Source organism: Parasteatoda tepidariorum, chromosome 12, assembly GCF_982258835.1.
Source record: "Parasteatoda tepidariorum strain Cologne lab strain chromosome 12, Ptep-v5.0, whole genome shotgun sequence".
NCBI classification, from domain to species: domain Eukaryota; kingdom Metazoa; phylum Arthropoda; class Arachnida; order Araneae; family Theridiidae; genus Parasteatoda; species Parasteatoda tepidariorum.
The window spans coordinates 45597972-45609250 of NC_141766.1; the positions used below are offsets into that span (position 1 = coordinate 45597972).

Consider the following 11279-nt stretch of genomic DNA (forward strand, 5'->3'; position numbering starts at 1 on the left):
CCAAAACCAAGCCAACCTTGAGTCATTAAATTTTAAATTTGGCTACAGCTAAATAAAAAAAAGTTAGAATTAATAACCCTGTAACTAATAAAAATTTTGTGATTAAGAGAAATTATGCATCTTAAGGAATGAAGAGTTAAAATAAATTTGATGTTGGATTTAATAAAGTCTGAATAAATGAGTTAAACATTTGTATTGAATAAAACGTTGACCATTACATTGATTAGTAATAAGATTTATATTTGCCTTTTATAAAATATAGAAAATTAAATAAATCGTTAAATTAATAAAATTCTATTTTAAAAAAATTATGAAATTAAATTTTAAGAGCTAAGAAACATTCAATTCCTATAGTGTTATCACAGAACCAAGTAAAATAAATACCACATAAAATATAAAGATGCTTTATTAAAGACTAGAATTTGAAACAAATACAAATTTGTCCCTTAATATAGATAAAATCATAGTAAATTTACTCACATTTCTTTCGATAAAACAGTTTACACAATTTGAGGACTGATTTGTCACATATAAAACTTGCCAAGCCTAAAGTAATCAATAAGTTATCACAGACACATGGCAATTGTAAAAATTTCTATTTTATAAAACTTAACACTAGACCTTCGACCAGCAAAAGCCTGCAAGAGCATCAAGCTACACTAGTCCATATTGTAAACTTCGCGTCACGATGTCAAAAATAAAATTTTAAAAAATTATCGATAAGCATGCAATATGCTATCTGTCAAATTTGATAAAAATTTGAAGCTCATGAACGGAAATTTATAGTTTCAAGCGTCCTAAGTAGTGATTGGTGAATGATCCCAAATACAAATATCCTTCATGTTCTTTAACTTCGGACAAAGCATTGATCTTTCCATCAGGTGAGTGCAAGCTTCGAAGCATCTTTCCATTTTCATCGAATTCTATCACAATACCATGGCGAGGGATAAAAGGTAAAATAACATCTCCCCGTTTGAACTAGAAAACAAAATTTTAGATTTAAGACTTTACTATAGCAGAAAGTAACAACCACTGAATCAAAAGCCTAGAATTTATTAGTTTTCAAGCAAAATACATAAAATTTCCTGTTTTAAATTCTTGGGGAATTTCTTAAGCACCGTTCCACCAAGAAAAAAAAGCTATAGTCGAGATTTTAAGCTTAATCCATTTCTAGACCCAAATAATTGACATTGCTTTTGGGAAGCTCTATAGCGAAGGAAAATAGAATAGCCACAGTTTATGTCTTATACTTGAAGCAAAGCAATTAACTCTATATCATCAATCTCATTATTAAACTATCATCTTGCTGTGAATTATCTGAGCTTGAGAACGTACAAATACCTTAAAAATTAAAAACTTTTTAAAAATTACCAATTTTGTGACATTTTTCCACTCAGAGGATAAATTATCGAAATCACTGCCTTATTCTCAGCTTTTGTAAATTTTTAAGAGCCCAGATAATGCAGTATTGAAGTAAATTTTGAAATATTGAAAAATAAGACGACAAACACTTTGCATTTTCTCAAAACTGCGGCTTCTCTTAAGTGGCGTTTTGCTCCATTTTCAAAATAATCGTAAACAGTGCAGACTTTAAACTACGTAATAGTCGTGAGTAACTGTTACTAACTCACAGCAGTTATGAAAAAGCATCTTATTCACAAAAAGAATTTCATATAACCGAGCCTTCAAAAAAGTCTTCTAGTGATAGACTTAGAATTTTAAGTTTCGTTAACGTTGCAAATATTTGCCTCAACTTGAAAGAAGTTAAACCCAACTCTGTTACGTAACGAGCTATGCTTATTTCTGGTGAAGGGACAAGCGTGCTTTAAAGCCGGTATTTTTTAGATTTGGAACTAAATTGCAGTGAATATTTAGAATTTGGCTAGGCCCTCTGTTAAAAGTTACACTTCACTATACCACAAAATGAAAAGATTAGTTTTCCATTCATTGCTGTAAGATTTCCTTATTTAAATATCATACATTCTAATAAGTATAGTTAAGCGAGAATTTCCCCTTACATTAAACCTTAACGATGCCAAGTCAAAAAAAATTTTGAAGCCTAGAGCATAGTATTAAATTATTAAAAAATTTGATGGCGTAAATGCTTTTCCTTTTTACATAATTGTGGCTTCCTTTTAGACATTTTTCTAGATTTTCATACTTAGTATAGAGAGCGTTTGGCAAAGATTGGCACAGCTAAACCTAACCATCATAAAGTTAATCAGAAATTATAAAAATAGAATTACTCATGTTAATTCTTTATGACAAGTTCACAGCACAGCAATTACTAAAATGGAAATAATTTAAGCTAGTCTTACCCTATAGGCGAAGGTCTTTACAACTGGGTGCCCAGTTAGTTCGGCAAAAGACCATAGCAAAGTTCCAATGGAATGATGAAGTCTAACCCATAGGCGTTTGACCTGAGGATAAGAATTCAAGGAATCTACAATTAAAGTGTTAGAGCTATTTCGAGCAGAAGTGAAAGCTACCCAATATCCTCTAGGACTAGGTCGAATATTATCAGGCTCAGCAGGCAAATTATCCGCAAACACCTCAACTTTTCCTTTCTTGGGTCCTTTGATATAGTATCTAAAAGTAAAAACGTAAATAAGTGACGCTGTGAAACTACACTATCAAAATTTTAACTACCTTATCAAAAATTTTAACTTCAGAGTTTTACTTTCGTAGAATTAATCTCGAAAATTTTTGCGCCACTGTTTTTAGTTGTTAGAGCTAAAGATCTTGTATCTAATGCAGTTTATATAAAGACTAGCAGCAATTAAAATTTACCAAAAAGAATTTAAATAGAGTTGTTATAATGCGGGACCAAAGCTTATTCTTTTACAAAATTAGCAGATACAAACTTCTTTATCCTAGTACATGTTTAATTACCAGGAAAAAAAGGGACAAAAGTTCCGATTTAGACCAACGGACAGCAGCAGCAATTTGTACATTTAGAAGGGAAACTAGTACCTAGTGTGCATCGACTAAATACGCATTCAGCAGAATTGCAGAACTATAGATAAAAATTAATATTGAATCTACAGTTAAAGTATCTATTGTACACAAAATTAGATTATTAAATATTTTTAGAAATTCAGCATTTAAAATCATTATAGCTCTATCTTTAATATTATCAAAATATAAGCAAAAAAAAAAAAAACATTCTGATAAAATATTCAAGTTATTTTTGTCTATTTGCAAGATTTGTTAGAAATTAGCTTTCTAAACATAAAAATTGAACTAAGTCAATTCACAATGAATTTCAGAAACCCGAAACTATAGAGAAAAAAAGCTTGATAAAAAGCTGGTTAAGAAAAATACATTTGAGGTAAACTTGGAGGCCTGGTTATATATTCTACCCGTAATCTGTTTCGCAACTCCTATACACTTTTGACGCAACTCGCTGAGTTAGGCACTTATTTTACGTCGCACTAGAGCAGCTGCATAGACGACGATCTGGAGGGGGGAATCTCTGGAGGAAGATATATGGGATCACGTTCTTTATCCTCTGCAGAGGGGATGGCTCTCCCGCTTGAGCAGCCCAGCGACCTGCACCCAAAGTTTTGTGTTTTACGGAACAGTTTTACGAAGACTGGTACCACGCACCCTTGGTCCCTTCGCAGGCTGAACAAAAAATGACCCCCCCCCCACTCACTGAACGCTGCCTGTTATGCTAGACTTCTATAATTTATTGGGAACCATGTTTTGCGATCAGTCGTCCATTGTGACACTTTTTAAATGCAAAATTTCGGAATTAAATCCTTTAAATCTAAAATTTGGTTTTATAGAAGCTGTTTACTTCCCATTTGTATAGACTTTTTCTAGTTAGATTACCAACTTCAGAATTTTCTTGTTAAATACTCGTTAGTATTACAATACACTCTAAATATATTAAGCATTTACCTCAATATTCTTCTGTTCATAAGCTCGTTTACCAAGAGAGATTTCTTATCCTTCGCCAATTGTAAGCCATTTGGAAAGTGCAGACCTGACATCAATACTTTTGTCTCACCAGTATGTACATTGTATTTGACAACTCTGAAATTGAAAAAATGTTTTTAGTCACGGAAAAATATAATTGAAAATTCATATTAAGAGATGACATTTCTTTGCATTTGAACCCTTTTGCACTAGGGTATTTAAGAAGAATTCTTTAAAAAAAATCTTAGCATTTTTGGGTTAAAGTTTTTAGACGTGGTAGCTCATTCTTGCAGCTTCCTCGCATTTTAACTGAAATATACTATCTAATGTATTACAGTCTACATAATATTGATGACCCTTGTCCACCATTGAAAGAACCTACTGACAAGACGGAAATTACCTGGAACTTTCGGTAGGGAAAATAAAAGGAAAAGGAATTTGAGACTTATGCAAATATGCACCAATATCGGTAGATGTTAAATTGTTTCAATTACTATCGGGTAAATCTTGAACATTTGAAAGTAAGAAAGGCAATTAATAGTTCAAAGAATTCTGATTTCTTATTTTACAAAAATGGATCATAAATCACTGTACAAGTATCGAAACAATTATTTAATCTATTTTTTAAATTTATCAAGAATTTCAAACTTTAATGAAGGGAAAATTTCTGGTGGCTTATGTTGCAGGAAATAAATCCTTTAATAACAAGGGCTCTTTATTTTAAGGACATTTTTAGGTGATCAAAATCTGAGCTCTAGTCTCGAAGGACTTAGAATAGTTATAAATCCTTCGTACTTACCGGCCGCCGTTCTCATACTCTATCATCATGTAGTAAATAGTAGCCAGGTCCCATTTCTTTGAGGCATCAGTAAAGTATATATTTCCTTCGTCATCCATATCCAAGTCATCTGGGAAATTTAGTTTCTCGCCATCGACAAGGACACTGCTTGGAAGGATACGTGTCAAAGCACCTGAAAATATTTAAATGTAAGCATATATCTTGTCTAACTGATATTACTTTGAAGCCATGGCATTTTACTTAATGTCAGCAAAATTTCCTAGTGCTAAAAATGCTAACAAAATCTGGGTTAATATCAACATTTTTTATAGCGGTATCGCAATACTGTGATGCAGAAAATTCAACATAATCGTTGCTATGACTCATTGTAATGTAACGTTCACTGAAGCGTAATTTTAAACATTTATACTCGTTTGAAAGTAGTAAATACTCAAACACGCTACTCCGAATAATTTTGTAGTGATATCTTATTCAAATTAGACGATTTTAAAAACTATGGAAATTCCCGGACAAGAAATAACTTTTATAACTTCCTAAAAACTATTAGAAAATGACAGTTATTTACGACGGCATAGTCATAAAATATTGAATAGTCAAACTTAAAATGCATGTGTCGTAATAACATCGGAATACATAGGAACCAGATAATATAGAGGACCTCAAGGACCTAAATAACCACGTAAGAAATTTGTAGAAACGAAAAAGAGAAAACTATCAGAAAAAAAAAATAGATGAATTATCGAAATAGTCGTGAATCACTTGAATCAAAATGAAATTAACTCAAATTTAAACTTAGTGTCGCAATATTATCGTATGAAAAATACTGAATTTAAAAAAAAATAGAAGATTACCGGGAAAAAATTTAAAAAAAATTAGGATTAACTGAGGACTAGTCATTAATAGAGAGCGTCACGAAGTCATAATTCGCGTGTCGTATTAGCATCGTAATAAAAATATCAGATTTCAAAAAATTGAGGAAAAAATACGAAAAAATTACAAATTCAAACCGTTAGAAGTTACAGAAAAATGCAGTAACAAAAAATGCTAGCAACTAGCATTTGGTATTATGGTTCAAGGATTCAGCAACAAAGTTAATTAGTTCATTCGTACTATGTACACGAGTTTCCACATACCTAAAGAATTGAAGTTTTGGATTTACTTAAACCCTTCATATATAAAAAAATTTATAACTTTATTGTCATACTAAAAACAAAAACACTTAGTGCATAAAACATTAGCGAATTACAAAGGCAATGTTTAAGAAAAAATTAACTCAAAATACGATTAAACAGCCTAAAAGAAGTTTGCAAAGTTAATACTTTTAACACTACGCAGAAAATAAATTAAAATTCAGAGTATTTCCAATTTACCTGTAGTGAAGTTCATCGTGAATATGCCATAGTAAGCATCGATGACGTATAAGAGGTTATCTTTTCCTATCCTCATGCCTAATGGTCTGCCGCATTGACGTTCTTCATATGGCATTTCTGTGTACAAATTTAACATTAGAAATAGATCGTGCAAATTTTAAAAAATTCTACAGAAAAATTTTGCAAAATTTTATTTACCACAGTAACGTCCAGTCTGTGCAACTGTTATCACTTTCCCATCTTTAACCTTCACAATTCGTCCGTCTTCTAATCCAGTGTATAAATCACCTGCAAGAAGATATTTTAATATTCGATAAAATATAAAAATTTGATAAGATTGCTTTTTCACATTGATATTATGTACCTTTGTAAAAGACAATCGATTCGGGTCCACGTAGTTCACCCTGAAATAGTATTTCAGCTTCGCTTAATTTGCAGTTTTCTTCTAAAGGACCCTCAAATGATGGGAAGGGTATACTGTAAAATTTAAAAAGGCAATGTTAGTACATCACAAGTATATACACCGAAGAGCCATTACATTATGACCACCCTCCTTCTATAACAATGGGCTCGCCCAAGTTTTCATGGTTTCTCGCCCAGGAACAATGTTTTCATGGGTCACACTAGGACCCATAATCCTCATAGAACAATCCCTCACGTCTGTAAGCTACTTGAACATAGCTGCAGACCAGGTTCACCCATTCATGGCAACAGTTTTTCCTGCTGGGGATGGTGTTTACTAACAGGAGAATGCACCATGTCATAAGGATCGAATCGTCGAGGAACATAACAGTAAATTTCAAGTCATGCCTTGGCCCCCAAAGACACCCGACCTTAATCCAATAAGAGCATTTGTGGTCCTACTTGGAAAACCAAATTCGTGCTGTCACGCAACCCCCTTGCAATGTGAGGGAATTGCAGGACCAGTTGGAGAGCGCTTGGTGCCAGATACCTCAGACTACCAATCAGCACCTTTAGCCCTCAAAACTGCTAGCACCACGGCTGGTGCTAGCAGTTTTGAGGGCTAAAGGTGGTCCTACATGTTATTAGCAGGCGGTCATGATATAATGGCTCTTCGGTGTAAATACCGTACCAGAAAATATGAAACCAACACAAGCTTTCTTAAAAAGCTTACAAGCTGTTCTGCTAACACCAGCCTTTCTATAATTTTTAAAAGTCTCAAAAAGAAAGTATACATATTGGGGGCCATGTTAATATTAAAGCGAGGACAAACAATTCCTAATAGTTAAGGAAGGAGAGTGTTCTAAACATCAAAGACCGCTTGCGGAAGGGAACATTAGTTCAGATTACATTTAGAAACACTCAATTCAAAACTTGTAATCAAACAGGTTTTAATATTATGTATATCTGCCTCTTTAAATAGTGATTTGTTAGTTTTCAAATCTTCTCTTCTCTCGTATTTACAACCCCATCGTACACACTATATTCATTTTTTATAAAGATTCTAAAAATGTGTTTTAGGGTCGGTCTGTACAGAAGACTATTTTTAAAACCATTGTAGAAAAAGAAAATACTCATTAGAAATCGAATGTTCAAACTAATAATTAGATCAAAAGTTCAAAAAAGAAAAATAACCTAAAGTCAAATTTATAAGTTTACGGGTGGCTCCCGACTTACACGAAAGTATTCTTGTCACAGATTTTTATAATCTTCTAGTTCGTACTAATTTGTCATTGCGTCTAAGCTTTGAGACTTAAATATTTTGAGACCCTTAACAGGCTTAGACTTTCTTTTAAAAATGTCAAGGAAGGTCATTACGAAAAACCATACTGGCTTTATATACATCATCCTTTCCAATAAATGCGAAAAGTTTATATTAGAGACTAGTACAACCATATTTTGGTATCAGTGAGAACTTATGCAAAGTATTAGTTACAAAAACTTGATACTCTTAATATAAGATGCACAAATCTTGATTTATGGAGGTAATGAAAACTGTAAATTAAATCGTTTTTTAAACATTTTTGGTAGTTTAGTTAAATCCAATACAAAATCAAATATTTTGTTAAATTTATGTACAAACATATTTAGCATGTTTCCAGCATCAATACTTTTAATGAAGAGATAAAAATATATCTACTGGCTAGTATATGTTAACTAGCACAAACCCGTATATTTATTACGTTTAAATACTGAACTAAATTATATAGTTCGAACATGTAAAATCTGAATACTGTTTATCAAATATCTGGATGGGCTAATATTGGTACACATTAAAATTTTTATTGCTTTATATTTCTTACTGATAAAAGCTTGTATTATCAGTTTTATTTGAACAAAGGTTAAAAAATTTTCTAAAAAGTATATTGCTTTAAAAAATTTACACAAGGCAATTTAAAACACATTCTTGTAGACATCACTTTCAAATTATTAATAAGCATAAAAAAAATAGGAAAAACGCTCATTTTGAGGGCAAGAATTTGCTTTGGGCCATGCTTAGGAAACTTACTCGAGTTTTTAAATTTATCCAAAAATAGAAACAGCTGCAAGTAAAATAAATGATTTTAGAAAAAGATGCAGATTAGATTTTACAGTATATGAAAAAAAAACTTCGCAGAACTACAAAAACGAAACGAATGTTTAGTTATCTAGGGTTAAATAAAATCGCCAGCTCTGTAATAATTTGAACCAAAATTTAAAAAACAGTTTGGGTACTTACATAAATTTTGTGACTTTTTTACTTTAAAAATCGAAAAATCACTGCTACATGTACCATTTACTCCAGTCAAATTTACTAGAATACTGCCTTAACTTACGTCGAGTTTATCTAATGATGCCATTTAGGCAATAACTATGTATTCCGTATGACTTTTTTTTTTTTTACGATAAATGAGAGAATTTCTGTCATGTTAGTGAATTCTTGAATAATCCGAACTAAACCATTCACAGAAACGAATCCTTTAATTTTATAATCAAAACTACTTTGTGTAGGTTTTAGCCAATTCTTGCCACTTACAAAAAGAAAAATTTTTCCTATTACGGTAACTCTAATTATAAGGAAAACTGGAATTTTTTAAATTTCAAATCTTTGATTTTATTTTCAACATACCAGACTGAGCAATATTGAATCTATTTCGATAGCACAAATTTAAACGCTTTGATTAAAACTTTAACATTTGATGAGATAATGAGATTAAAGAACAAAAAAGATTAATTAAAATTTCAGAGTTTTAATTAAAAATTTGCATTTTATCACATTTAACATTTGCGCTAAAAATAAACTTACAGTAATCGAGTATTTTAAGAATTAGTTTTTCTTCAAAACTGGTTATTTAAAATAACATTACCTGTACGCGGTTGGGTTGAAATCCAGCAACGTTGGGGAATACATTAAAAATACATAAGCTATTGGCACAATAGCACCAGCTAGTAGCAAAGTCTTCATGCTAAAAAACAAACTGTTAGTAATACTGAAAAATGTCAAAATAGTTTTAAAGTTATCTATCAAATTTGTGAATTTAATATAGATTTAAAAGCTCCTTAATCCAGATATAATTTTTAAAAAAATTAATATAATATAAAATTATTTCTAAAAATTTTTACTGAATATTTTCACCTCTCAGATTCAGTCAAACAACTCCACTTTAAAACGAATACCAAAAATAAAACATGCAAAAATTAAGTAATTTCAGCTAAAGTTAATTAATAAGGAAACAAACTGCAGTGTTAGGGAGGAACTCAGATTAATTGTTACTTATCAACAGTGATAAAAATTTAAACGAAAAATAAAAATTCTATCAAACTTATCAGCCACGAAGAAATATCAGATTAAGTTTTTCCACAGAATAGTGTGTTATGTCATAAGATTCCTCAAACTTAGCAAAACGATACCTTCAAAGTCCTATAATGAAAGTCTTTTCGCATGCCTTCCTCCGATAAGTGTTTAAGAAACTATAGGTTTGGGAATAATAAAAAAAAAAGCGAGAAACTGCTAAACTTGACAAAAATTCAATATGTTTTGTTCCCAAAACAAAAACTGAGGGTGACACATTACTGGTGGTGGCATCGGGGTCACAGAAACAGTATTTACCTTAAATAAAAATAGGAGGGTTAGACACAGTTATTAAGTATGTTTAGTTATTTTTATCCTTAATACTGTTTTTTTTTTTAAATTATTAGGTACTCGAATTAAAGGTTTTGAAGAATAACAATAACTATTGTTGTCAACATCTCCTTCAAATAATGCTCCCTTTCTATAGCTTGTATAATGCGGTATTAATACTGTTTAAATAGTTAAAATTCATAAGAAAAAAAAATACTACTTGTCAGGGATAGCAAATAGGAAATTAATTTTATCAAAATAGATCGAAATGCCAATTTAACCAAGAACTAGTTTTTTTCTATACATGAACTAAAACTTAGGTTTTTTTTCAAAAAAGCAAATTTTACATGCATGCCTTACTATAGCATTTTAAACTTTGGGCAAAAACAAGAAATAAAAGTTCAGAGATGGAAATATTTATGAAAATAGTCCTTAAGTATTTCATAAAACAATGTAAAGTCAGAGAAATTACAGTAAATAATCTCTAAAAATCAGAAAAAAAAGTTAAAAGTTGTAACATTCTATTTCAGAAACAGTAGCTCAAAACTTAAGAAAAACAATTTAAAACTGTTATGAAACAGCAATAAATATTGATAACAATGGGAAACCTGAGTAAGTAAACAAGAATTAAAAACTTTATAAGTTCCAACTTACGTTAAAAACGGAATAAAAGCGAAGGACAGAAGCAGAAAGAACGTAACTGACCTGGCTTCACAGAGAAGCTATTTAAGATGCGAGCTTATAAACATTTCACAGTCAGTGAACATAATAATGCAGACTTCCCGCGCATCGTAACGAGCATGACGTCATTATTATATGCTTCATCGGAAAGAATTATTTTCCAGAGAGTCGGATTCGTTTGATTGTAAAATAGATAAACTAGATCTGAATTTCACTTAGCAACAAACGATTTTTTATAACTATTGAGTTACTTTGGAAATCACAAAATATCAAATATTTATCTTGAATGATATGATGGTTTCCCATTTTATGTAGATTATCGTTTTATAAGTTGGAAAAATATTGCTTTCTTGAATTGACGATCGATAAAACCAACATATTTGTTCTATTCTTTCGTAAATTAATAAGGCTTCACAATTTGCTGATCAAATTGACTGAGAAA

At 31.1% G+C, this 11279-nt stretch overlaps 1 protein-coding gene across 4 annotated transcripts; it reads right to left on the minus strand.

The window, feature by feature from the left end:
- Positions 1-388: 388 nt before the first annotated feature.
- LOC107450579 (adipocyte plasma membrane-associated protein) lies at positions 389-11279 on the minus strand. Of its 4 annotated transcripts, none has more exons than XM_087156144.1 (9): positions 10862-11279; positions 9402-9500; positions 6458-6570; positions 6292-6381; positions 6094-6210; positions 4724-4895; positions 3907-4041; positions 2319-2589; positions 389-978 (listed from the first exon to the last, which is right to left on the minus strand). In XM_087156144.1, exons 2-9 carry the CDS (start codon positions 9497-9499, stop codon positions 781-783), a joined length of 1194 nt encoding a protein of 397 aa, XP_087012270.1. In that variant the 5' UTR covers position 9500; positions 10862-11279; the 3' UTR covers positions 389-780. The 4 variants fall into 4 exon arrangements, with proteins under 4 accessions (XP_087012270.1, XP_015921893.1, XP_042897996.1 ...); XM_016066407.5 differs by having other exon boundaries at positions 10811-11276; XM_043042062.3 differs by having other exon boundaries at positions 9402-9512; positions 10811-10931.